General features: G+C 42.2%; 3 protein-coding genes across 4 annotated transcripts; 2 read left to right on the top strand and 1 right to left on the bottom strand.

Moving 5' to 3' along the window:
* Window positions 1-29: 29 nt before the first annotated feature.
* On the bottom strand, window positions 30-6,224 carry jmjd8 (jumonji domain containing 8). 2 transcript variants are annotated; one of them, XM_083676789.1, is made up of 9 exons: window positions 6,068-6,224; window positions 4,883-4,975; window positions 4,745-4,793; window positions 3,714-3,810; window positions 3,310-3,378; window positions 2,740-2,859; window positions 2,217-2,284; window positions 1,449-1,583; window positions 30-168 (listed from the first exon to the last, which is right to left on the bottom strand). In XM_083676789.1, exons 1-9 carry the CDS (start codon window positions 6,169-6,171, stop codon window positions 88-90), a joined length of 816 nt encoding a protein of 271 aa, XP_083532915.1. In that variant the 5' UTR covers window positions 6,172-6,224; the 3' UTR covers window positions 30-87. The 2 variants fall into 2 exon arrangements, with proteins under 2 accessions (XP_083532915.1, XP_083532916.1); XM_083676790.1 differs by lacking the exons at window positions 4,745-4,793; window positions 6,068-6,224 and having other exon boundaries at window positions 4,883-4,967.
* A 343-nt stretch (window positions 6,225-6,567) lies between these two features.
* On the top strand, window positions 6,568-13,755 carry kctd13 (potassium channel tetramerization domain containing 13). Its single transcript, XM_083676785.1, has 7 exons — window positions 6,568-6,761; window positions 7,072-7,331; window positions 8,411-8,580; window positions 8,926-9,015; window positions 9,762-9,814; window positions 10,429-10,624; window positions 10,736-13,755. Exons 2-7 carry the CDS (start codon window positions 7,100-7,102, stop codon window positions 10,982-10,984), a joined length of 990 nt encoding a protein of 329 aa, XP_083532911.1. The 5' UTR covers window positions 6,568-6,761; window positions 7,072-7,099; the 3' UTR covers window positions 10,985-13,755.
* Window positions 13,756-14,958: 1,203 nt separating this feature from the next.
* LOC310809511 (uncharacterized protein) lies at window positions 14,959-26,987 on the top strand. The gene is made up of 12 exons (XM_083676798.1): window positions 14,959-15,068; window positions 16,118-16,238; window positions 17,541-17,682; window positions 18,196-18,813; window positions 19,140-19,318; window positions 19,416-19,566; window positions 20,359-20,457; window positions 24,510-24,637; window positions 25,084-25,188; window positions 25,604-25,744; window positions 26,004-26,054; window positions 26,242-26,987. Exons 1-12 carry the CDS (start codon window positions 14,998-15,000, stop codon window positions 26,425-26,427), a joined length of 1,992 nt encoding a protein of 663 aa, XP_083532924.1. The 5' UTR covers window positions 14,959-14,997; the 3' UTR covers window positions 26,428-26,987.
* The last annotated feature ends 730 nt before the right edge of the window (window positions 26,988-27,717 follow it).

Here is a 27,717-nt window from a genome sequence, read left to right as displayed (position 1 = left end):
TTATGTTTACATTCTGCAGTTTGTGATGTACAAACTTTCATAGCAAATTGATTTTTAGTCGGTCTCTGGACCAGAATGGTCATGGGGTCAACCCAGGAATGTGGAGATGAAGACACTGGTATCCAAGTTGAGTGTAGCGTGCCACCAACGGTCGGGGAAATACAGCACCTGTCAGAAAAGACAGAACGAAAGCCTTAGGCCTCATCCAATGTTATCACACTACATCAACGATTTCAATTAATTTAGATTTAGGACTACAGCAAACTGTAACATTGTGTCCTGGGTGATTTATTTGTGGCATATCTAATTGAATTAAATTCTGTTGGTTTGATAAAACAGAACTATTACATTACTATTACGACCTAACTTTAATCGAATTTCACATTGCCATTCAATTCAAGTGCATTTGATTTTCCTGTCATTTTGATTTCATGAAAGTGGTGGAGAATTTAAGATAAAGAGGGCATGAAATTGTTAAAAGTGATGGAGAATGAAATTGCAAGGTGTCAAATCAAATGCACTTGCATTGAAGTCTAAGGTGATTAAATAAAAGTATTGTTAGTTATATAATTAGTTTTTTTTATCAAATTGACACCAATTTATTTATTTTGGTAGTGAATTCATCAAACCAGTTGTAAATCAATAATTATTTCATTAAATTGCAATTTTATTTATATAAATATTATATTATATTATTTATTTAACATTTAATTTGTTACTTCCACCACTCATAATAATTGTGGTTAACAAATGGCCTACAGGGCGCATTATAAATAAAGTATACTAAAGTGCTATTCGGATTGGATTAGTCTTAAAAGGCCAGGTAATTGTAATTGTTACTGAGCCTGTCTGTATGTTAGTCCCTAATTCGGAGCCAAAACACTTATTTTGCCCTACGGTTTTTGTATCTTTATTTTTAGCTGATCTTCTTTATGTGATTTTCTATTTAGATTTTTTTTTTTTCTTCATCTTCTGTTTTTATTATGTAAAGCGTATTTGGGTGTAATGAAAAGTGCTTACAAATAAAATATTATTATTATTATTATTATTAAAAGACCTACAGTTTTTCAGCAAACTCCTCTGGTAATACTAATCCAGTGCGAATCGACATCTGTGTTTCGAGGGAAATTACTGTTTTGGTAAACAGCTGAGGGATGGGGCTGGAGAAATGTAACCATTCTCAATTTCATAGACTGAGCTATGGATGCAAGACAGTTGAACTAAGCTTGTGAGGCATTTATAAGTTATTTTCTTCCAAGTATAATTGGCTATACATAATTCATTTAAAAGCCAAAACTAAATATAAATAATTTGGACATAAATGCATTGTTTCCACATCAGAATATTTGTATATTAGATCACTAATAAGATGGGACAAATTATTTCACTGGAGTTCGTCTTTTTAGCCCTCAAAGGTCTGTAGGTTGGCATTTTAACAGTTGTCATACCTCTCCTGGGCGGATGGTGCACTCCAGGGGCCTCTCCTCCTCAAACAGGGAGGGGTACTTGTCTGTGACCCAGGACAAAGTGGTGTGGTTGGGGTGGAAATGGGGGTCCTTGTCTGGGGGGTACAGGAACCAGCGCTGGAGGGGTTGCACAGAGAATGGCATCTCAACAAATGGATACCTTGATCCTCCCCATCAATATTGACTAGAAACTTGTTTGAAAGTTTACAATGTACTGTATGAGAGAGGGAGGTTGACACTCTGGTAATTGAGTTAAATTAAACGGAAAGTAAACAGGGGAGGCTGGTGGACGTATAAATCGGAGGACGGGCTCATTACAATGCAAACATGGAATCAAACACACCTGTTTAAATAAAACAGTCAGATCTGGGACAAACAATAACCATCTTCACATTTTTACTGATGTTGAACCACTATTCTGAACTACTATGATTGAAAACGGGTTGTTACAGGTAAAACCGTATATGGTTTTTTCGCACTTGCGTTCGACGTGGGGATGGTTACAGTTAGGCTTAGATGCGCACAAGCTTGTCAACCTCAGAGAAGAGAGAGTGCATATTGGCCTGCTGGCTCAGCAGATCAGCCACTGTTGACTTTGTCTTTATCACTTGGACTATACGGAGGACGCGCTGTGCAACTTCAGGAGCGACGGCGGCATACAGTATGCACCTGTGTGCATAATCTCTCCATTGTGCTGGATCAATCATGGCCTAATAACGGCTGACTCTGGGCCTGGAGACGTTGATGTACCTTTCTGCCATAAATGACCTCGGAGTAGCCAGGGCCATGCCAGTGGAAGGGTACCCCTGTTCCTGGACCTGGACAGGTAGGTGGATTAAACAAAAAACATAAATTTTCAGGAGGATAACACCCAATCCACCCGAGAGCCAGGAGTTTTTCCTGCACATCAGACCCGACAAGGATACCTGGTCAGGAACATCTCCTTCCACAGGGTTCATACTGTACATACTGTACTGTATCTTCACAAATGTCACAATTTCACAAAACTTTTCCAAGACTTGTCCATGACCAATTTGTGTACATATACATATAAAAAGTGTTGTTATTTCTGAATGGTGACACCAATATGTACACAAATACAATTAAATAAAAGCTGAAAATGTCTACTTTAACCTCATAGTAATTGTTTGAATTCAAATCCAAACCTTTGGAGTGCAGTGCCAAAAGATGAAAACATGCTTCACTGGAACTACAGCCTATGATTCTGATATTCATAGACTCTTGACCCTGGCGACTGATCGACCCCACTGACCTGCGATACCGAAGCTGTAGGCCCCAGTGGTGTGAGGCAGCATGTAGCGTGGTGCCTTGTAGTTCTCAAACAAGGAGTTCCACTCTGTGAAGTTGTTGTCTCCAAAGAAATACAGAGTGTCTGCCAAAGAAAGACTGGGTGAGACACAGGATGAGGAAGAGAAGGGTTTCATGTGCTAGAACAATGAGAAGAGGTGGTGCTGTCGTAGCAACTAGGTTTTTCAGAGCCAAAAAGCGGAAGGTTATTGACTGGCCAAGTCAATCTCCAGATTTAAATCCAATTGGACATGCATTTAATTTGCTGAAGATAACACAAACAGCAAAAAGACCTCAAAACAAACAACAACTGAAGATGGCTGCAGTACAGGCCTGGCAGAGCATCATCAGAGAAGATACCCAGCGTCTGGTGGGGTCAATGAGTTGCAGACTTCAGGCAGTTATTGCATGCAAAGGCTATGCGACCAAAGACTAAACAGAATGCTTAATTTGGACATCATATGATTTGATCTGTCCAAATACCTTCACTGCTGAGTGCTCATGCACTGGGATGTGTTCTGGAACCTAAACTCACCACTGCCAAGTGTGTCCAAAGACTGGGGCCTCAGCAGCAAGTCCACGAACTCCTCAAATGGGACATCGACTGAAATGTATAGAAGATATTGAGTAAAATCCCAGTAAAGCACATTGAATCAACAATAGTACCTTTGCATTAGGGATGTGAAAACTCATCTTGTCCCTGACACAACTAATCGTCTATTTTCCTGTACTCAAGAAGAAGAAGAAAATCAAGGCAACTTTATCAAAGCATTTCACTATGTCAATTACAGCTGTATGCGGTGTACATGATAAATAACATTTGATTTGATCATCCACATCCATAACAGAATTGAAAAAACAAATAGAAAGGGAACAGATCTCTCTCACTCCTCCTGTGCAGTGCAGGGTGTGTACGTGTGATTAAGTGAGTGGACGTACCTTTCCTATAGGAGTACGTGTTGGCTGTGCTGAGCCTAACCATCCGGTCTCCATACTCTTGAAGCAAGCTGGACTTGGAGCACAGGAGCTGGAATTTCTGAAACCAAGATAAGGTACTTTTATCAGAAAGTCGTGCTAGACTGATGGTTGTGTTGTGTGTTGCCCTGGTCACAAAGCTCTAATGACAGTTGTAGTTTCGCAGTGACAGTACTTTTTTTTTTTTTTTTTACGTTTTTTTTTTTTTAAATATTAAATTAATGAATATAATATTAATCATTGACAAAACTTGTCCTCCTGAGATGATGCCATGACAAATGAATGAAAAGAATATTGTAGCAAACGGCGGGTAGAGTAGCTTCCCCTAAGCGGGTATTGAACTCACGACCTTTCACTTACAAACTGTCCGCACTAGCTACAGCAGCAACAGACTTATCCACGGGGTCGTTACACTATATTGCACTGACAGATAACAAAGACCGCAAGAGTTATATCGGACTACTCACTGACATGCGTTGCTCTCACAGACATGATGATATATTTCTGTCTCTGTAAGGTTCACTGTGTGAGTAGCATAATGTAGCCTAAATCAGGACTGGGGTCAGTTGAATTGTTAATAAGTCAAAGTCTGTGTTACGTCACAAATTGCAGAATGTAAACATAACTGGAGACATTCGTCATTTTCAGAGACGTTACCGTTATGATTGCAAGCAAAGGTAAATCTGAGCGTAAAGCTAAGGAACGGTTAAGGTTGAAGTTGAGGAATTTACCGTTAAAGCTACCACGCTGAGATATTGTTGGCTAGCAATCATAACGCTGATGTCTGTGTCCAATAATGACGTGTCTCCAGTTTAGTTTATATTCTGCAGATTGTGACGTTTTGATTTTCATAGCGTATTCAGGAATTAATTTGAAAGAACAAATCAATGATTGCAAATGGGAAAGCTTTTTTAATTTTTATTGGGAATTCACTTCCTGAATTGAAATCGAATTGGTCTAGGTAGACAATGCCTTATAAATCGATTCACACGTACCGTATTATCAGAAAGACCTCTAAGAATGACTGGTTTGGAATATGCGTATCTAGGAATAGAATAGAAGGCATGAGAAAGTTATAGATTGTGTACATTCCAGAGAAAGAATGCAATGGCAAAATTGTAGAAAATACCTACTGCTGGATGAATTGGCGATGTGACAATGACGAATCATCCCAGATATCGATGTTGCAAGGACCTTCGTCTGTCAAACTTTTATCTGCATTTGACCTGCATAAAGTTGTGACATAGATAGTGATATCTGAGCATTTGAGGAATTTGTTTATACCTAGCAGTTCTCCCATTTCCACTGTTATCTCTCATAGGTAAGAGGAGGTACACAACATCTTGGCACAGTTGGCAAATTAAGCAGCAGGGTTTCAGAAAATAAACAGTCAGCAAACCCTCCTCAAAGTAGCATGCAATGAGTATAGGCCTATTTTGACTATCAGTCGTCCAGAAATAACAATAAAACAAACCAGTACAGTAACTTGAAGCACATTTCTATTCAGAGGATTTGCGAGGAGACTTTTGCGGTCTCTAGCCGGTAATGTATGCACGCTGAGGAAGGAAAGGTACCCCACCAGTAGCCCAAGTGGACCTCAACACTGAGGTGTGAGAATCTCCTAAACCTGAACATGCCTTAGAGAAAATATATGACAGTAGGCCTGAGTTTAGAAGTTGTATCGCGACGGCACTAGTTTTATTTCAGGTCATTCAACTCGGCAAAACAACCACCAGGAGGCATCGTTGAGCATAATGGATATGCTTACAGTGTGTTGTAGTGTGCTTACAAACATTGCCGCCTGATGAGTTATGTGAAGAGTAGCTTATTTTCAATTTGGAAAAATTACTGTCTGGTCGGAGAAATTCGAAATGATGTCCTTGGATGAACCTTAATTTAGAACAAGTCATGTCTTCATGGACAATGATGTTTGCCATGGAATATGTGTGTCCGCGAAATTGCATATCGTTAACTCATAGCGATATGTTTCTCAGTTGATTCAGCACATTTCAGCAGTAGTGTCTAATATTATAAACAAATAACTTGTATCTGGTATGTATTTACGCGTCTATTGCTTGTCATTGTTGTTCCACATTATTTCCACATTATTTTGACAGGACGGGTGTCAAGGGCAATCTTCTTCCACAACGCTCGCTCGCGTTTCGCGGAATTCGGGACTAGTATACTCGCTTAGTATCTCTAATGAATGTAGGTATGTTATTGGGTTTCAAAGACATGCAGTTGTGAGAACGGTTGGCTACCACATTTTAACACAGTGCAATATCCTAGCTAAATACTTCCCGTTCCAAAACACTTACCAGCCACCATTCAATTCCGACACACATGCATTGCAATCCAGTGAAGCAAGTCTCCTAAATAAAAGTATACATATGACTACTTGTATACCGAGTTGATAGTCCATATGGGTTTAATTGTGTTTCGCAAGAGATGAGGCTCGGCGACTCAGGAGCGTGTAGATTTCAGGGATTTCCTACTTCCTGATGACGTGCAAGGAATGTAATAAGGAGGAAGGGTCAGATGGACCATACTAACCCGGAACGAACGCCGCACTGGGTGCAAAATTTGAGATCGCTCTTTGCATTGACGTAAAAAAAAGGCTAGCCAGGTCCGGGAAATCCGACTCGGTGTGCTCGGATGCTCGGATAGCCCGTCTACTGCACACCGATTCGAATTTGAGTTGACACCGGCGTGAGTATGCGTTGCTTGGTGGGTGTAATACCAGCCTTGTCATGTGAGTGGCAGTAATACGTCTAAAAGCGTCTAATCTGCCGAAAAGCCACAATAAGAAGAAGAAGCATAAGGAGAAGAACACGAAATCTGGCAAAACTGGGGGATAAACCTAACTAGCTATATCGCTAGGTAGTCAATTGTCAGATATAATCGATTGTTACTTTACGTTAGATAATTGCTTTCTACGTAGTTTTTTCCTCGTACATTTGAATAGCATTGGATTTGGAACCGGCATTTCATCACAGCTGTTCGTCAAGTCTGGTGAGTAGCTAAAGCTAGCCTGTTATGCTGCTAGCTAGAAAATGAGCTTGTCTTGGTCTGAACACTAACAACAGATTATACGGCAGGGTCGCTAGCTACAGCTAACCAGCAAAACATTACAGGTTGTAGCCACTACTAGGTATTACATAAGGGTGTCATAAGCCCCATCTAATACGTGGTATTGCTTCAACCACACCTCAATTTAGCTTATTTCGTTTTGACCAAATTACCTTTCCACCCCATGTTCCTTTGTATTTGTCTCTTATATGAAATACACACCCTTAACTGTGGCCTCCTGTGTTTCTATTAGAACACTTCTGTAGCTGCACGTACGCCTGATGTCGGCCGAGGCTTCCGCGGGGAGCGTGGCGGCGGCCTCCCTCCCCGTCTCTCAGGCTGTCTGCCGGGGCTGGGAGGAGAAGGAGGCTCGGGGTCTGGTGGGAAGCAAATATGTGAAGTTGAATGTCGGGGGCTCCCTGCATTACACCACCGTACAGACCCTGAGCAAAGAGGACAGCATGCTGAGGAGCATGTGCAATGGAGGAACCGAGGTCACCATTGACTCTGAGGGTGGGTGTTTGTGTGTGTGTGTGTGTGTGTGTGTGTGTGTGACATATTATTTCTTAGTTACCATGTAAATTAGCCCAGTTGTAGCCATAGACTTATAGCTTACATTACATTACATTTACGGCACTTAGCAGACACTTTTATCCAAAGCGACTTACAACAACTATCCATTATTCTTCATAAGAATAAGTAATCTATGCTAGGACCAGGGGTATCGGCAGTCACAATGCTAGAAGAAGGAATAATAATTATTATTATTTGTTTTATTATTATTATTCATTTATTTCCGGAGAGAAACGTGTGCAGGGGGGTAGTGGGGATGAAGAGGTCTTTAGGAGGGACAGTTAAGCCTGAAGAGATGGGTCTTCAATCTATGGTGGAAGATAGGTAGTGACTCTGCAGTTCTGACAGCAGTGGGAAGCTCGTTCCACCAGGGGGGCACCAGGACAGTGAAAAGCCGTGACCGAGTAGCACGACTGCTGCGTCCACGTAGAGGTGGCAGAGCCAGGCAGCTAGCCAAGGTGAAAAAGCGGAGTGATCGGGCAGGGGTTTGGGGGCTGACCATTGCTTGCAAGTAGGGAGGGGCTGTTCCCTTTGCCGCCCGGTAGGTGAGCACCAGAGCCTTGAATCTGATGCGAGCTGCTACCGGCAGCCAGTGAAGGGTGCGAAGGAGAGGGGTGACATGGGAGAATTTGGGGAGATTGAACACCAGACGGGCGGCAGCATTCTGGATGAGCTGCAGAGGCCTGGTAAGATAGTCAGCGTAGTAAGAAAAACTAAAACGAGTTGGGGGTTTTTTTGGCCCCAGTGTTTACTGGCTATTTTTCATTTTCCGGAAGACAAGTGGCTATAAAGGTTAATGTCAAACGTGCATGTGTGTTTGTCCATTATAAGCACATTGCCTGCTTTAGTCTTGTGTCCATTATTAGTGGATCAGTAATGGATGAGATGAATCTCCCAAACATAATGTACTTTGAGCAGCTACAAAAATGTTATATAAATCCTGTCCATCATCATTATCAGATGGTATCTAAGTAAACTTTCTGGTAGGCCTGTGTCATATGTTTTCCTCTCTGACCTAGGTTGGGTCGTGTTGGATAGGTGTGGTCGCCATTTTGGGTTGGTGCTGAACTTCCTGCGCGACGGCTCCGTGCCGCTGCCCGAGGCCACCAGAGAACTGGAGGAGGTTCTGAAAGAGGCTCAGTACTACAGGGTCCAGGGGCTTGTAGAGCACTGCCTCTCAGCCATGCAGGTGAAATGTCCTCTAATGTGAATCCCAACGCTTCACTGTGTGTGTGTGTGTTTACCATGCTAACCCTGTGAATATAATCATGCAAATTGACAAACTTTATTTTCTAAATTTTCTAAATTATTTCCACAAAGTTTGTGGAGGACAAAAAGAAATGTAGATACCCAGTGTTTGAGAGACTGGTATTTTGTTTTCTAAAATGTCTCTAATAATCGAATGGTAAAGAGGTTTTTGGAGCTTATGCGTCAAATGGAAGTTACTAAATATTTTTTTACGGTACCTTCAAGTGTCAAATGACTTGTGAATCTAAATGCATCGGTTGAATCTAAATGTGTTGGTTGCCTTCAGAAACGAAGGGACGTCTATGAGGGCGTCTGCCGCATCCCCATGATCACCTCAGCCAAAGAAGAACAAAGGATGATCGCCTCCTGCAGAAAGGTGAGACAGAAAGACAGAAAGCAGTAGTTAGAAATCAAGCTAGACTACGGTGTCCATTTTCGGATATCCTCAGTTGTCAGATCAAAAGGATGTAGTTCTTAGATCAACCAGCTATACTCCCTCAGTTGTGAGACCAAACTGCCATACTCCCTTAAAAAAAAAGAAAAAGGCTCTACTCTCAATGGCCATAAACTAAAAGGCTATACTCCGTAAGGCCATAGACGTAACGGTTATACTCCTTACTGCTATAAACGAAAGGGCTATACTCTGTAAATGTCCAGATAAAGTACGTACTCATGTTTAGTATTTGGTCGACAATCCTTTGCATGCAATACCTGCCTGAAATCTGCGACCCATTGAAACCACCAGACGCTTTTGCTATGGCAGTATGTTTTGGGTCATTGTCTTACTGTATGATAAAGCACTTCTGACACATTCACGCCTACCTCCTGGAGAGTGTTCCTGATCTGTGGGACAGTTGTTCTGGGGGTTTTCTTAATTATGGTGAGCATTCTTTGGTCACCCACTGTGGATGTCTTCCTTGGCCTACCAGGCCGTTTGCAATTGCTGGGCTCACCAGTGCTTTTTTTTTTTTTTAAATGTTGTTGTTTTTTATTGACTTGTGCAGTGTAGAGCCAAAAGAAGAAAAAATGCTTCACTGTCCCATTACTTACACAGGGCACTGTCCCATTACTTACGCAGGGTACTGTATGCCTTAAACCCTTTTTGTTTCCTGTCTTCTTCAGCCTGTAGTGAAACTACAGAACAACAGAGGGAACAACAAGTACTCCTACACCAGGTAATATTACCTCAGCTAATACTAATATGCATGTGCCAGGTGTCAGTCAGGGCTATGCAACCAGATCACCTCCGCTACAGTCACTGCCTTTGATTGCCTCCACCATGGAGAGACCCACCCTGTGTTGGGTGCCACTATAACCGGTGGGGTATGAACTCTGGTTTCCTGCACACCTGAACGTATACCATTGGACCAAGGGGACCTTCTTGAAAATTATTTTCTAATACATCAACCTAATTCTAAATCCTTAATTGAAAATGTGGCCTTTCAAATACTTATAAACCAATGTATTTTAAATACATTCCAATGCTTTCCAAAAACTACTAATATTTTCTAATGACAACATCCAATGACATTTGAGAGTGTATTTGAAAGTAAGGGAAATACAAGAAATACAATTTCTGCAATATCTGTCCTGAGATTAAATGTTTGAACTGTATGGATACAACTGAGATTTTCACTGAAATGTATCATTGCTGCAAGTTGCTAATGCAGATGAAAGAGTTTGGCATCTGAAGTCGTGCATACAGTGTTTATGACTCCCTGGTGCCTGTATGACAGTCTTTGTGATTGACAGGAGAACTCTTTGCCCCTTGTCTTCCCCTCTCCCTCAGTAACTCGGACGATAACCTTCTGAAGAACATTGAGCTGTTTGATAAGCTGGGGATGCGCTTCAACGGGCGTGTCCTGTTCGTCAAGGACGTGCTCGGGGACGAGATCTGCTGCTGGTCCTTCTACGGCGAGGGCCGCAAAATTGCGGAAGTGTGCTGCACCTCCATTGTCTATGCTACTGAGAAGAAACAGACCAAAGTAAGAGCTCACAGGACGGCGTCTCCCGTTGAAATGTTTCTTCTTGAATATTCCTGTGGACTAAGTCTTTCACATTCACACTATTCTCACACATTCCCTCATCACCGTCAGGTGGAGTTTCCCGAGGCCCGCATCTTTGAGGAGACCCTCAACATCCTCATCTATGAGAACGGGCGTGGCTCTGGTCCTGGAGGCGTGGCCCTGTTGGAATCAGGAGGCTCATCACCGGCTGCCGGCCAATCAGAGGAGGAGGGGGCTGGAGTGGGGGGAGGGGACAGAAGGGTGAGACGAATCCATGTGAGGAGGCACATCATGCATGACGAAAGAGGACATGGCCAACAGACCGTGTACAAGGACTGAGAGAAGTGGGCGGTGGTGGGTGGAGTATTGGAAGAGCAGAGGAAGGGAGGGTCGATTTGTTGTTTTGACGCAAAGGCTGTTGCATGGGAAGATGAGAGTGAGCGAAGAACGTTTTTCTTTTTTTTTTTTTAAATGAAGGACGAGAAGCAGTAACTTGTAGGTACCAATAGCTGTGACAGCGGTGCCAGTGCATGCCAAGGCTTACTAGCGGCCAGCTAGTGCTCAAAGCCCGGTGCTTCGAGCCTGGTGAACAAGCCTGTTTTAAATTTCCACAGCTGGGCTTTCTAGTCCCGCCTATGTGTGACCTGTGATTTGTTTACATTCCGCAGTTCATAGGTGGCAAACTGTGGAGACACTAGCAAAACGCTAAATTCCTCTGGTTTCCCAACAGGTTCTGGTAACTTGAGCACTTTATGAACATTTCATTTGTAAAAAGCACAGTTTTGAGCACCGAATTGGTTCGGAATGAGCACCGTTAGAGCCCTGGGTTGACTGTGGAAAAGCAGTTGGCCTTGGCACGCACGGTGTAAGCCCTGCTGTGGAAAGCCGGCTGATGACGCTCTCATGGACTGAAAGAAAGTTGCTCTTGAAAGAGTGACTCCAATCAGATATCGGAGTTTGCAGCATTTAGGGTGGAATCCTAATCCTCGCTTGTAAATCAATGCACAATTTACGCAAATGTCTGTTACATGCAAGGATCTCGAGTTAGATTCCACCCTTAATGAGACTCCGCGATATGACACTGCCATGCACAGACTACTTGAAATACAAACAAGGAAGCTGATTCGTCCATTAGCAATTTGATAGGCATCAACACACATGCACGGCAGATCTAATCATTGCAATGCAGTTTGACGGCTGCATGATCCAAAAGCCTAGCAAAAGGCAAAACGTAAATCTTTGTTTGTTTCAGAAGTCGCCCCGCTAACTGTGGCTATGTTGTATCACTTAACCTACCTTTCAAGCAGCAATCTGTCATTGTGAATTGGCTGGCTCACCAGCTCGGGGGTAGTGTCCCTTGACGAAGTGGAAGGGTTAGGGCAAGTGGATACTATTGAATTAGAACTCTGCACTAGCCTCTCCAAGGGGAGCTTCTGCTACACTGCTTACCAAGGGGTTACATGGGCTAGGGGTTGTTTGACAACCAGACTTGGGGTCTGATGTGTGTGGAAGATGGTTCGCTGGTGAACTCTGGTACCTTAACACTGCAATAAAGTGTGTGTGTGCGTGCATGCTGCAAAGGGCCGGAATGTTTCTGGAAAATTTGACCTGGGAATTTTGGGAATATTGATGATGATTTAGATAATGGTGCAGTGTTACTAAACACTTGTTACACCTTAAAATGTTAAACTAAATGGACTTTAACAGGCTGTTTTTATTTGTTAAATTATCATAAAATTAAAAAAAAATAAAAAAATATTTCCCATAAATTCCGATCAAAAGTTCCCACCTTGAAAATGTCCGGTATTTTGCAATGTGACTGACTGTGACTGTGACTGGGGGGTTGGGTGGGAACTGGGGTGGAGTAAATGTGACTTCTGAGCACCTACTGGATATTTGTACTCCCTTTTGAACTTATTACTGATGTATGTATTATTTATGTCTCTTGTGTTTTTTTATTATTATTATTTATATTTTTAATTTATTGTTCCTAACTTTACTTTTTTAAAGAATTATGAATACATTATTTATTATTTAGTACCGGTTTGGTGGTGGATCAGATTTTGAAAGCTGACATAACTGGCATATACAAACTGATATCTCATTGACACTTGATTGCCATTAAGTCCTGCTTCATGGGCACTTGGGGACATTTTCCAAGACAGATTAAGCCTGGTCCTGGATGATATAACATTTCCAATAGAAAATCTCCATTGAAGATGCATTTTAATCTAAAACTAGGCTTAATTTAAGTCCAGGAAACCATCCCTTAGTGTCATGTTTAGTCATAATGAGGTAAACCATGTTTGCATAACTTAGTCCTTTGTTCATTGTTACCATGCCTAATTGAAACAAGATTTTGGGTTTAACCTGGGGTTTGATTGGGACTGGACTGGTCTTAAACTTGTGTTTTCACAATTGATGCTAGGAAATCTGAGAGTGATTGCTTGATTGATTGATAGATATATTAAAATGGAATCTGAGTGATTGAAAATCCTGGCCTGGGCAACTTTCATATAATGGTGTCATTCCAGGTTGCCTACATTGCAGTTGGGCTGCGTAGAGTGCTATATCATATTGATGTGGTCCCATAAATGTTCTGACTTCTGATAATCTTTGCAGTGCAAATGCAATGTTGCTTGGAACCTGGAACACCACTTTTTGGCAACCCAATATCCTGGGAAAGGAAGCGTCATCGTTAATTTGGAATGTTCATTCTGAATGAGCTGTTCATATGATCACTACATTAAGTGAGCTATCAAATGCACCTGTTTAAATGTCCAAACACACACTCGGTATAGATCCTTCTCAGACTTGACGTGAGATTGTGCAATGATGACATTTAAATTCGATTTTAACATTGGGACAATGCTTGAAGCCAATATTTGCCAAAATGTCATATTATGTGGCAACAAAAAGATTCAAGCGACCCCCTCAACTACTAGCAGGAGCAGCCTGGATACAAGGGCGGGACAAGGATTTTGAATTCCTAGCTCATTGTTCATCCTCTAACCCACACAAACCCCAATTATTCCGTCCAAACTGTGCATGTTGCCAGGGTTGTCTGTTTTATGCTCGATGAACATTCTTAATAAAGTAAGGTCTACTTAAACCGCATATTGATTTGTGTTGGTTTTTGTGCATTTCTTGAATACGATCATGGGACAGTGAAGCATTTCTTCTCTTGGCTCTATATTGCAAAAGTTTGGATTTGAAATCAAACAATGAGGTTAGAAGTTGAGATTTTATTCTTAAGTATTTGTGTACACATTGGTTTCACCATTTAGAAATGACAACACTATTTTCATGTCCACCATTGAGGGGAGGGGAGTGTTGGAGTTGGAGCTGGGGCAGGGGCAGGGGCAGGGGCAGGGGCAGGGCCAGGGGCAGGGGGCAGGGGCAGGGGCAGGGCCAGGGGCAGGGGGCAGGGGCAGGGGCAGGGCCAGGGGCAGGGGCAGGGCCAGGGGCAGGGCCAGGGGCAGGGGGCAGGGGCAGGGGCAGGGCCAGGGGCAGGGGCAGGGCCAGGGGCAGGGGGCAGGGGCAGGGCCAGGGCCAGGGGCAGGGGGCAGGGGCAGGGCCAGGGCCAGGGGCAGGGCCAGGGGCAGGGGGCAGGGGCAGGGCCAGGGGCAGGGCCAGGGGCAGGGGCAGGGGCAGGGCCAGGGGCAGGGCCAGGGGCAGGGGCAGGGCCAGGGGCAGGGGCAGGGGCAGGGCCAGGGGCAGGGGGCAGGGGCAGGGCCAGGGGCAGGGGCAGGGCCAGGGGCTGGGGCTGGGGCAGGGGCAGGGCCAGGGGCAGGGGCAGGGGCAGGGGCAGGGGCAGGGGGAAAAAAGGGGACTAGAAATGATGCATAGATCTGATAGAATTTTTAATTCTATTAAAATTTCAAAGCTGATCTACCCCCCCAAAAAAGTAATAAATAATGGGACAGACTCATAATGTCCAAATTAAGCATGTTTATTATTTGGTCGACAATTCTTGCAATAACTGCAATAAAGTTTGTGACCCATTGACCTCACTTGACACTGGGTATCTTCTCTGGTGATGCCCTGCCCCAGCCCCTGCCCCATCTCAAATGAAATGCATGTTCAATTGGACAGTCCATTATACTGGGGCAATACTATTTCATCAGGGTAAGTAGGATATAAACAATTACAAACGCTTCTGAGGCAATACTATACCGAATATTATATGGTGCCATGATCCCTATTTACCATGTTTAAATGCTAAATAAAGTTTAATTTAGGCGCTCTTATTTTGAAAAAAATCATCATTTACACACGTTTACATTGACCGGAAGTAGGTGGGCGGAGTTCCACTATTGGAGCGAAAACATAACTCGCACGACTTTTTTACGATGGTGTCAAAAGAAGAGACACAGATCCGGAGATTCGTTTCTGGACAACTTCGTGATTGTCATGACCTCAGGTAGGCAATACTCAGGTTGCAGGGTTCTGATGTTAACGACACAAAATCAAGCATGACTCAGTTGATTACAATACTAGCTAGCGAAAAGTTAGCTACCTAAATACTGTAGTTTGCAATTCAGCATCCCTTCCTGGTTTTAACTGGTTCATGTTCAGATAAATACTCGAGAGAATAACTTGCTTCAATGCATATTATGAAGCACTGTAGCCGGATAGCATACCAACCCTGACCATCCTTTTTGAGGATAACAGTGGTCTGCACCTTGCAGTGAAGCGTCTTTAGTTTGGCTGGTGACGTATTCTGTGGATGGTAGTCTCTTACACATTCACGCCTACCTCCTGGAGAGGCTCGTTATTTTTAATATAATTCCTTGCATGGAAAAGCGTATGCAGCCTTCACTGGAGCAATTCATGGAGGTTCGGACCATGTGTAGCCAAAGATAATAATTAAAGGTTAGTTTACCTTGGGGGAAATTTGATTAAAAAATAATAATAATAATAATAATTACAATGTTAATTTAAATTGAAACAATTTAACACTTGCTCGATCTGATTGTTGTGAGCAATACTGACTCTGCTCTCTCGAAGTGACATAAGCCCTAACCCTTATGGCACTAAATTGATGTAGGATTGCAGGTTTTTCTCCCGTGTTGTGTATCAAGCGAAATGCATGCTTAAAATGTTGCTGTAGAATTGCATTAAATACTTTTAGAAAATACCACATTTTCCTGGGAAAGTTCTCCCAGATCCTCCGCCCAAATTAGGATTATGAACACGACTCATATTTTCAAACTTCATTGATGGACGCAAGGAGCCTCGAAGCGCCGAGTTCGATTACTATGCTTGAACATGACGTTGCGGTTCCACCCAGCGGCAACTGCTGATACAGTAGCAGTTGCTTGTGTCCCCAGGGAACCACACACATTGTTGCTTGGTGGTCAAAAAGAATGCTGAGACAGTTGTCTTAACTACTCACTCACACTGCCGATTTCTGCCAATTGTTTGTGTTGTCTATTTATGCCTCTTTATTTATTATTTTTCCTTATATAGCACTTTGACTGTTGGCATCTTAAAAGGGCGGTACTTGGCATGTGTTGGTCGTGAATCACTCACCCAGGAGGAGAAACTGCTAATCAAGAGAGTGGTGGGAGAGGAACTGATGATGATGCAGGTAAAGACACAATCAGCAATTATATATATTTTTACCTTGCATGATAAGGGTAATTAAGGATATGGGCAGCTCTGTGTAAAAGGACCCATGAGGACCAAAATGTGAAATTCATCAGAGCATATCAAATTGGATGTCAAATGGAAAGTCCCAGCATCATTCTTTCTGTTACTGTTTAATTGCCTAGGGCTACATCATCATGTAACTGATGACTATAGACCTTGACAATGAAAAATAAATAAAAAACATTTTTTGCTAGGCCTACCTTTCATCTATCAAACTGTCTCCATCTCCTTCCTCTGCACGCTGTCTCCCTCAAAATGCACTCCCTTGTGATCCAATCCTCTTCAACCTTGCATGTTAATTTGATGAGGAATCTCAGTATTGAACTTTATAACCACTTATTGTTTTCCTTAAAGCGTAATTGTACTTAAATCTGTATTTTTTTCATATTTCTTCTTAGCTGACCATTGATATGGTCCTGAAATATAATTATTTTTCACCACAGAGCCTGATATATGTCCTAATATCAAGCTTTGATTTACTTCTTGGAATTGTCTCATGGTGATGCATTTTGTGTAAGAACTCATCACCATCAGACTATTCCAGACTATTCCGAGCTCTGAGGTTGGTATGCACAAAGTAATTATGCTGAGAAATATACAAAACATTATTTTTTTGGTAAAATTCCGCTTTAACTTTCATGGTATATTGTAAATCATTGTTTTGACCCCCCAGTTGAATGGTTATGACAGTTACAGCGGTTAGTTAAAACAAATGTATTAAAGCTTTATTTATGCAGGGTGGCCAACTGATACCAAGGTCTCTTTTTCAGGGGAGCCCTGCTTACATTGAAATACATTAAGTGGAATTGCATTAGCCTTCTACAAACAATACATTAAATTAGCCTAATTTAATTACACACAATTTACACAATATAATCAGTTAAGACATGTACACTCCTCAGATCAAGGTCTTAAATTGACCGATAGTCACAAATCTAGTTTTGAAGGTTATTCCAGGTATTCGTGGCACAAAAACTAAAGACCGATTTACCCAGCTCAGACGAAACATGGAAGTGTGAGGTTTAGCCAAGCTTGGGACCTGGTCCGGTACTCTGTAAAGCATGTTTACCATAAGAGCAACGATGTGAGGTAAAATGGGAGTTTTAAAAGAACTGCTTTATACTTTATATATTTTAGTGTTTTTTTAAGGCTTTTCTATATGGTATAGAGATGATGGTGAGAGGGAAGGATGCATGTCAAAATGGAGCCTATTATAACTGTGACCTTTGACCTTGTTCAGGATGGTGATGAGCCCGTTGTGAATGTTATCCCAAAGCCCCACCACAACAAACGGAAGAGAGAGGAGGAGACACAGGAAGAAAAAGGACGGGAAACTGAAGCAGATGGATTCAGGGGCAAGAGACCTAGGCGTCAGTCTATAGGTATGTCACCTGGTAGGCTACTGCTTTTTAACCGTAACAGAAGACTGTGTACACAGCTGTTCAATTAACTAACTTTTGTGCAAATCATACAGTACTCTTAGGTAGCTGGAGAAGGACAGTAATAGTGAGTTATACCATTAGGTCAGGGGCCTAGTTGGTACTGGTCTTAAAGAGCAACTCCAGTGAAAAAATCGATTTATTGAGTTGAAAACCTTGACCAGGTTACACATGATGAAATGAACTTCCACTTCAGATTGATAATGTTGTTGGATGGACAGTTAGAGAGAACATGGATGATGCCTTGTATTTTCATGACATTTCATGACACAGAAACGACATTCATAGTGTATATTTGGGTACATTTTAGAATGGAAAAGTGACTTATCCAAAATAAGGAGTAATTGGGGATGTTTGATAATATTTGTTAAGACTAACCAGACTTTTCCACTGTCCGGCGATGTTTTATAATAAGTAATTGATTGTTGTTTGATTTGTTTTTGCATTGTGGAATAGAAAGACATGGAAACGGAGAGGTGGTGGAGAACGACTGTGAGACTGGCAGTGAAGAAGAAGAAGAAGAAGAAGAAGAAGAAGAAGAGAAGAGTGCAAAGAAACAAGGACATGAAACCAAAAATATGAAAAAGGGCCAAGAGAGTTCAGACAGTGACTCTGAAGAAAACGAAAAGCAGGTGAGGGAAGAAAGTCCAGGAGGGAAAGAAAACGTGGATGTGAAAAATAAGCAGACCCAGGGAGCCAAAAAGAGCCGAAAGAGGAGGGAAAATAAAAGTGAGGGAAAGAGGGGGGAACCATCAAAGGGTGAAGCAGGAAGAGATCCAATGCAGGTGGTCAGCATCGACTCAAAGAGTGCTGGAGGGAATAAAACAGAAGAGCAGAAGAAAATGAAAAGGAAACAAAGCATTGAAAGCGACTTCAGCTCTGAGAGTGAGGAGGAAAAGAATGTCAAGAAGCGTGGCAGCGGTGAGTCTTCGGAAGAACGCGATGAAGGTCAGGAGGAAAAGAATGTCAAGAAGTGTGGCAGCGGTGAGTCTTCAGAAGAAAGCGATGAGGGTGGGGAGGAAAAGAATGTCAAGAAGCGTGGCAGCGGTGAGTCTTCAGAAGAAAACGATGAAGGTGAGTGTGTGCGTGTCTGTGTGTGTGTGTGTTTGTGTGCACGCACGTGTGCAAGCCCCAGTTGTGTTCTAATTCTTTACCCTTCTTCCTGACGTGCATTTGTAAACTTCACTACATAATAGTGTAATGTCCTATTAACATAGCAGCTTACCATCAGGCAGTCTCAGGCACCTTATTTTCAGTGGCCGTGTATGTCTGTCAGTAGCATTGGCAACAGGTGCGCACCTGTTATGGGCATACACCTTCTTCACCTTCAAAAGATGGTGCCACACGATTGCTGAGAGTGCTTTTGATAAAAGTGCGCTATGATTGTTGTTGTTTCTCAGAGAAAATTGATAAAAAGGATGAGTCAGCCCCGGACTCAGACTCCTCATCTCTCCCCTCATTGGAAGATGAGCAGGAGAGTGAGAAGGCCCAACCAGAGAAGGTAAAAAAGAAGACCATGAAAAAGGGCCACATGAAAGGCGAGGATGGTGAGCTAAAGGAGCGATCTAAAGGAGGGATGGTGAGACCAAAGGCTTATTCTTAGTTCATGATGAAAAGGCCCTCTAAGCTGGGGTTCAGCTAATGCATGTGTTCCCACCCTCTCATGTAATGTGAAGGAAAAGGAGGCGACGGCAGTGTCCAGGCTGAAGCGCTACATCGCCCTCTGTGGTGTGAGGCGGAACTACAAGAAGCTTCTGGGTGGCTGCCGCTCCGTCCGCTCAAGTGTTGCTGTGCTTAAGAAAGAGCTTGAAGAGCTGGGGGTTGAAGGTCAGTGGCAATAATCTGCTGTGTGCCTGTGTTTCTGTTCGCATGTAATTGCAGCATTTGGCCGGTAAGAGTCATCAAAAGCTGGCATTGCATACAAATGAAAATAAATAGCCTACCCGTCAATGCTTGGACATTGTGTTGGGTGTGAATATTTTTGCCGTCACGAGTGAAGCACAGGTGTTAGTTATGGTCATGTTTTTGAGCCTGATTGGACAGCTCAGAGCATCTGCTCTTTTCTATCCGTGTCACACAAGCACAGGTGACAGGCGCCCTCTATAAGTATGGGAAAGAGGAAGCATTTATTCTTCTTTTAGCTTTTAGATTTAAATCAAATTACTATGAGGTTAAAGTATAGATTCTGATCTTTAATTCAGTGGTGGGGGGGGAGCGGGGTTCAGATTGTGTTCACCATTTAGAAAGTAAAGTTTTTTATTTTAGGGCTCCAAAAGTATTGGAAAAAATCATATAATGTCCAAATAAAGTACTCATGTTGTGTAGGCTGGTTGTCGCCAACTCTTTAGATTAATCTCCTGTGTGGACCGTTACATGGACAGATGCATTTGTGTTGCGTCTGGTAAAAAAAAAGGGGTTGTGGATGTTACACGTGCACTTTTCTGCATGAGGATACAAGCTTACATTCAACGGGGCACCTCCTCGAGGAGGCGAAGACGGGGAGGAATCCACCTGTTTGACAATTGATATGTTCTTAAATATGGAGACTTGTCGGTTCTGGGTCACAGTGGACGTGAGGAGGAGAGGAGTGGGTTAGTGAATAATGTCTCTGCCCCCCAGGTCAGCCCTCTATTGAGAAGTGTAAGAAAGCCAGACTGAAGAGGGAGGAAACTCAGGAGCTGGCAGACCTGGATGTCAGCAACATCATTACCACACAAGGTGACATATTTAGTTCTTTACCCATCCTATATGAAGTCTCTGGATGCTTGAACTTCATTTTTGAGTGTGACATGACTTAGGCAAAGGAAAAGCATAAAGTACATAGATAGTCTAAATCCAGAATCATACACACAATACAATTTGTAAAAAAGAAATTTTATTTCTGCATGTTACTTGGTGAAATGTAATCTGTAAACAGAAACAAAGGAAACATAAAAAATGTGTAGGTTGGTGCCAGAGTTTGGCATAGTGGGTTTTCAAAACCCCGTCACTGTGGTTGACAACATGCAGGTTAGTGGTTACGGCTGTAGGGACCTGCACCAGTTAGAGAAGATAAACAAACCAGCCTGGTCATGTAGGCCTCGCTAATTTTGTTGTTTTGACTCCAAGGTGAAGTTGCCCCGGGATACTGATCTAGTATCAGCTTTGGCTCCAGGAGCCGTGCATTAAAAGTCTGAGGGGAAAGAAAGCATTCCCCATTGAAAGCAATGGAACTTGGTTTCCTTGGAAACAACAACAACAATGAAGAAGAACATCCTGACAGATTGATGTCTCAGAAAATCTCATTCTGTTCTCTCCTTTCAGGGCGCCCTAAACGGAGGGGGACATCAGCATGGCAGCAACAGCAGTCCCCTCTGCCCTCGTATAAGCGCACAGTAACCTCCAGCTCTGACAGTGAGGACAGCCACACAGGCAGCAGGCGAAAGCGAGCCACAGACTGGAGCAACCTGCAGGGGATCATCAGTGATGACGCAGACAGTGACTGACAGCTTTCACCCTTCTTTGTAGGTTTTCTCCTCTGCCGGTTAAGGTTAGGGGAAACTTCTACCTATATCCGTCTGAGGCACATATAGTGCAGTGAACAAAGTGGAAAAAGCTGTTCTATTTTTGGTTACCATGATTACCAGTGTATTTATGATTGTAGCAAATACAAAATACTTTTATTCATGTTGATGCTTGTTCAACTTTTCAGATGTATTTGTACAGTTTCTGTTTTCTTCATTAATTGATGACTTATTAAAGGTTTACGTAATTAAATTAAATCGTAAATGCCACCTCCTTTTCATTGATGGAACAATATGCATTCAAGACACTGCAGTGGTGGGGTTCCTGTGGCAAACCACAAGGTCCCTTGTTTGTTTTGAAAAGTCACTGGTGTGATACCAACTTCATCTAAATGAATGCGAGGAAATGGTTATTGATTAAGAAAAATAAAGACTACTGTTCTTTCCGCAAAACGCAAAGATGAAACAATGAGAGGGTTGAGACCATAAAGTTCACATACCTGGGGATTTAAATGAAAATAAAATTCACAGCATATCCCCAAGGAAAGTACATTAATGTATTTTCTTTCTTCAAGTTCAGAGAGGGTAAATAGAAGGATCAGGTGGTCCTGGTCCAAGGTGAGCAGAAGTTAAAATACCTTTCAGAATAGTTTCAGGCCCTCCCACTGGAGATTGACAGCAATTGGCTTAAAACAGATAGCTTTCAACAGAAACTAGGTCCCAGAATAAGATCACACTTCTCATAAAACCGTTTCCGAGTCGACCAAAAGAACGGTCATCGTCCTTTGCGGGACACGTGGCCATGAGCGTCACGTGTAAATAGCCAATAACATCAATGACTTACCAAGAACTAATCCGATTGATTCGCGGTTGTCCCGTAGGGTTTGTTTTATACCACCCAGCGTGGGCAAGGGCTGGTAATTGATGTAATTGTATTGAAAGGTGAACGGTAAATATGGGAGTCTGTTCCGAACGTCATAATACAACTTGTTCCCATGTTCTAGAATCTAGAGTACGCCACAAAGAACGAACTCCAGAACGTGGGAGAACGCCATATGGAATACAGCTAATGACTCATCGGATGTTACATTCCATGCAAGTGGAACGTTAATTTCCCATGGAAACGGAACCTACGGCGCACTCAGTGGACGGACTCGTTTCTCCGGTTATTTCTATCAGTGCAAGGTTGTAGTAATTCTGTTCTCCGAGCTCTAATAAGCGCCATATTGCTCCGTTATCACTCCCGGTTTACTTTTTCGCCGTCTTCGCGACTTCAAAATAAAATATTTTCTCAGATTTTTCTCTATATTTGCAACAAGTGTACAGTAAACATGTTGTCCCCCACGAATGATGTAGCGCCCCTCTATAAAAGGAGAGTGATGGAGAAACCTGTGAATAAAGCATAATAAATGAATAATAAATAAATTATTCATAAACTTTTTACTATGACATTCTGGTTGTCTGTGTTTTATAGTGCTGTACCTGAAGTTACAGGAACCTGTAGTGCTTATTTGATTCATTCAGTCTTGATTCTTACAGCTTTGCGTTGATTTGTCAAAATATTAGGGTATATGCCTTTGCACCCTATTATTTGTTGTATTAGCAATGCCTGCCCTTATAGAGGTAACTTTGTCTTTGAAATGAAAAATATATCTGTGTAGTCCATTATTCTGGGGCAATACTATTTCATCAAGGTAATTAAGATATTAGAAAAATTACAAACCCTTCTGGTGCAATACTATACCGAATATCATACGGTGATGATTGAATATATAAGATAATTAAGATAATTAGCATATTGTTTGTGGTTCCTTGATCCCTATTTACCATGTTTAAATACTGAATGAAGTTTAACTTGGGCGCTCTTATTTTGAAGAGATCTCATTTACATTAATCGGAAGTAGGTAGGCGGAGTTCCGGTATTGGAGCTCAGAGAACACAGATAAGGTGGTAACTCATTTGCCGCAAAGGGGTTCTCTTTGCTTGACGGTGAGTTATTGTTATTATAGACTCATGTTAGGTGTATTATACCCCTTTCAGACAGAAGGGAAATTGCGCTACTGTCACACCTTTTAGTGCTGTCCAAGGGAACGCTGCGGCAATTAAAACTACTCGGGGTTTAGTTTCGTAGCTCAAAGGCTGCCCCATTTTCTCTGTTGAAAGGCAAGACGCAGCTGCAAATTTGTTAATAGCTGAACTGTCAATCAATCGGATGTCAACAAGTGCAGGCTGCGCAAATTAGCATGATTCTGTCTAACATGTTTGGTATTTTAAATGAAGATTTTGACGTTTGGGATGTCTTCTTTTAAAATACGGTAGGGAAATGTGTGGGTCTCATGAGTTGAACTTGTTGGTTGGTAAGTTAACCAACTGGCTAATAACGTTCGTTGTTAGGATAACTAACCATGAGCGCTTTGTGAAACCAGACGCTTAAGAAGAGGCACTTTTTCCTCTGTCCTCTTACACTTGGAATGATCAATACAGTTATCGAAGCGCAATTGAAGTTGCATTTTCTGTCTGAAAAGGGTATTGGTCATCTCAGTTGGTTAACATTATTAAGTTAATGCATTTCACAATGTTCCTGTTTTGCTTGCTTGCTGTTAGACCCCTGGATTATCCAACTAACTCCACTTGCCACGGAGTTGTATGGGCTTCTCAACTCACCCATCACAGTTGATCATGTTTTACTCCAAATACTTTAATAAATCCGTTTCCAATCCGTTTCAACCATGTCTGGCCATGTATGACGTACATCTGTATCCTCTTTCAAATGTCCCGATCGTTTGAGAACAAACGTTTTGCAACGTGGTGGTTGTTTTCCGACAGATAGCGCGACTCCGTCCAGACTGATCCCGTCTTATAACTCGCAATTATGGGAAGGATAAAAAGTATCGGCGATCAAAAACGTTACCCCAGCAGTTCGGAGTATAACGCAAGACAAACTAATCAAGGCGAGGAAACGCCTACCCTGATTTCACTCACCTTAATTAGGAGCTGCGTTTTTCAATCCGCTAGCGCTTTTCCCCGTTGTTTTGTGTTTTGCGCACTCCTCCACCAAAGCGCTTTGTGCGCCTCACCCGGGATATATTCAACTATCTGGAGTAAAACAGTCAAACTGATGAGTTGAGAAGCCTGCCCAAGCGCCATGGAGTTGGATAATCCAGCCAAAGAATGTGGTATAGTTAACTGTTGCAATTTTTTGTTCCCGCAAGATAGTGTTGTGTCTTGCAGTGATGGATCAGGACACTCCAGATGAGATCCTTACAGAATTCAAGGAGAAACGTCTGGGGGTTTGGGGCCTTGTCCAGATAACTGCTGGTACAGGGTTGGCTGTCTACGCCATGTGGGCGGGAGTCCTCATGCCAGGGTTCCGAAGAGTCCCTCTGAGATTACAGGTGAAAGTGAATTTATGCTATGGTTGAATAATAAGCTTCTGGGGACAGTGTTTCAAAGCATACCCAGATCGAAAAGATCCTGCTTTTGGATTCCGTTTCCCTTTTAGATTCTGTCAGAGGCTATGTTTAGGTAATGTGGTATGTGCCGTTGCCTCTAGTAAAACTCCATTTACACCTTGAATTAACATGCGTCTTGTGATTGGATCACGTATGATCTGATAACGATCAGATCTGGTCAGTTCGCTCGCAAAGGCACCTTGCATTAAAATTCACCATTTATCTGACTTCCGTGTCTGCAATGTGATCGAATTTTTGGTATACCTTCAACAAAAAAGAGGGACCTATTGTGAAGAGGGGGGCAGAATTCATTACAACTGTTTTTTGATCTAGATGAAGTGTTCTGAAAAACTGGCCCCTGATGACTGATGGCTACAAATTCCTTGCAGGTGCCGTATCTGCCCGCCAGCAAGGCTCAAGTACAGAACGTGATGACGCTGCTGAAAGGTCGACGAGGAACCCTTGTGGACTTGGGCTCCGGCGACGGCAGGATTGTGAGTGTGTTATCAGTCTTGGCCAAAATTTGAAATGGTTTAAAATATTAGTAAAAAGTGCTGGATGAAACATGACCGTCATAATGGAACCAATGGAATAATCGCAGAAGTGCACAGCAAACCTAGCTTTCTGTTAAATAATAATAATAATAATTTGCACAGGTCTAGTGTGCATGCTTGTGTTCCTGCATACACTGATCCCTGTAAATCTGCACATTTTCATTATGCGTAAGCTCTCACAGGACTTGTTGGAACTAAAATGTATTGAATCAAATTGTATTTGTCACATATACATTGCATACAGCCGTAATTACAGACTTACTTACAGATAGGGTTTGGGATCTTGCTCCTCGCTCAACAACAGTTGACAACAATCCTGAAATCAAAAAAACGTGTGTATTATGTTTCTGTTCAGGTGCTGGAAGCACACCGACAGGGCTTCAGTCCCACGGTGGGATATGAACTAAACCCATGGCTGGTTCGTCTGGCGTACTTCCGGGCATGGAGAGCAGGACATCATGGAAAAGTGACTTACCTTAAGGAAGACCTCTGGAAGGTGTGACACACAGAGACTTCTGTTAAACGCGTAATCTGGGATTTTTTTGTTCTGTTAAATGGTCATATCAATTCATGATATACAGTGCCCTGCGTAAGTAATGGGACAGTGAAGCATTTTTTCTTCTTTTGGCTCTACACTCCAAAAGTTACACTTCAACTAGTTATGACATTCAACATGTCAGTTCAGTCCTTTTAGTTTTTACTATTGAGGCAGTTTTGTTTATGGTGCAAATAATGTGTATATTGTGTCATTGCAGGTCAACCTTGCCAGTTGTAAGAATGTCACAGTGTTTTTAGCACCAAGTGTGGTAAGTAATTCTCATACAATTCCCAGTGCTGATACTTTAACTTTAAAGCCCTTTGCTCAGTAAGTTGTGCCACTGCTGCTTGTATTTAGGGTTCAATTCCTGCATCATCTACAATATTACCTTACTGTCTTGACAAGCATATTGTGCTCGTGTGGCTGCTGATTTGCCCTTTCTATGGTTGTTCTAGCTGTCTTTGCTTCAGGAGAAGTTAGAGGCCGAGCTTCCAGATGATGCCGTGGTCGTTGCTGGTCGGTTTCCCTTCCGCGATTGGACTCCATGCAGGACTGAAGGAGAAGGTGTGGACCGAGCCTGGGCCTATAGCATTCAGGCTCAAAGACAGCCAACAGGAGTGGCCCCTGATGCAAGCAGATGACTGTTGCTCATGCATCTATTCTTTTCTCTGGAAGGATGAGCAAGAGAGGGATGAGGTCCCATCTTGCATAAACTCAATCACCTGTGCACGTCTGCCTTTTAATGATAACATCAATTTTGATGTTTTCAACTGGAAATAACAAACAATCATTTAACTGGACTCTACCACACATGGTTATTTGTGTTATTTGTTCACAGGTTCAGGTGCTCACTTGGATTCGTAAGTTATGTCAGAGTGATATTCCATTATTGTATAGTGATTAATCAATATCTGGATTAAATTAGGTGGTCAAAGTGGAGCCACATTCAGTTGTATTAGGTCAAGTGTTTTTGTGAATTTATGTCTAAAGTGTGGGCACTTGGACTTGGCTAACCATTCTACTGTAATTAAATGAAGGATTTCATGGCATATTTGACATTTCTTAGTCCTTGTAATCGGATACCAAATCAGCCATATGTGACTGCAGCCATTTAAATGTTTTATTATCAGTGATGTTGCAGCGGGAAATGTAGGCTCAAAGAACATAAGAAATGTTCTAAAAGTATCAAAAGAAGATTAAAAATCAAGAGAAGATTATAAATGAAAAGTGCAAAAATGAAAAACTTGAAAAAAATGTTTGTTTTTTTCTCGCAACTTATACAAGTCTGGGCATTTAAAAGTTGATTTGAAGTTAAGCGGTTTAGGCTGTGCATGTGGCAGTATAGGCATCAGATAGATGAGAGAAGTTTGGAGGACATAGATAGACAGATATGGCTTGGTAGTTGAAAGAAAATGAGCTTAGGAAGGTCAGATGGTAGGATAGCCAGAGATGAGAGAAGGTTAGAGAAACGGCAAGATAAGATACAGTGCCCTACTTAGAAATGTGACAGTGAAGCATTTTTTCTTCTTTTTGCGCTACATTCCAAATGTTTGGATTTGAAATCACACAATTTCTATGGGGTTAAAGTGGAGATTATTTTATTTGCTTTTATTTGATGGTATTTGTGCACATATTGGTTTCACCATTCAGACATAACACTTTTTATGCATAGTCCCCCTGTTTTAGGGTACCCAAAAGTGATGGGACAGATTTATGAAAATGTCCAAATGTCCAAATTAAGCAAATTATGTTTAGTATCCTTTTACAAAACATTTTGAAGCCCCTGCTCGTTTCTGTAAGGCATGTCATTGGCCCCATTCTCAACGTTACAACAAGGCTTCATTTGAATAGGCAACCACTGTTAGTCATTGTGTGTTTAGCAACAGGGAGGATATATGAATCAGAATCTGAGTCAGAATTATTTTATTTGG

The sequence above is a fragment of the Argentina silus genome (genome assembly GCF_951799395.1).
Source record: "Argentina silus genome assembly, chromosome: 9".
NCBI classification, from domain to species: domain Eukaryota; kingdom Metazoa; phylum Chordata; class Actinopteri; order Argentiniformes; family Argentinidae; genus Argentina; species Argentina silus.
This window is presented reverse-complemented; position numbering and strand designations above follow the sequence as displayed.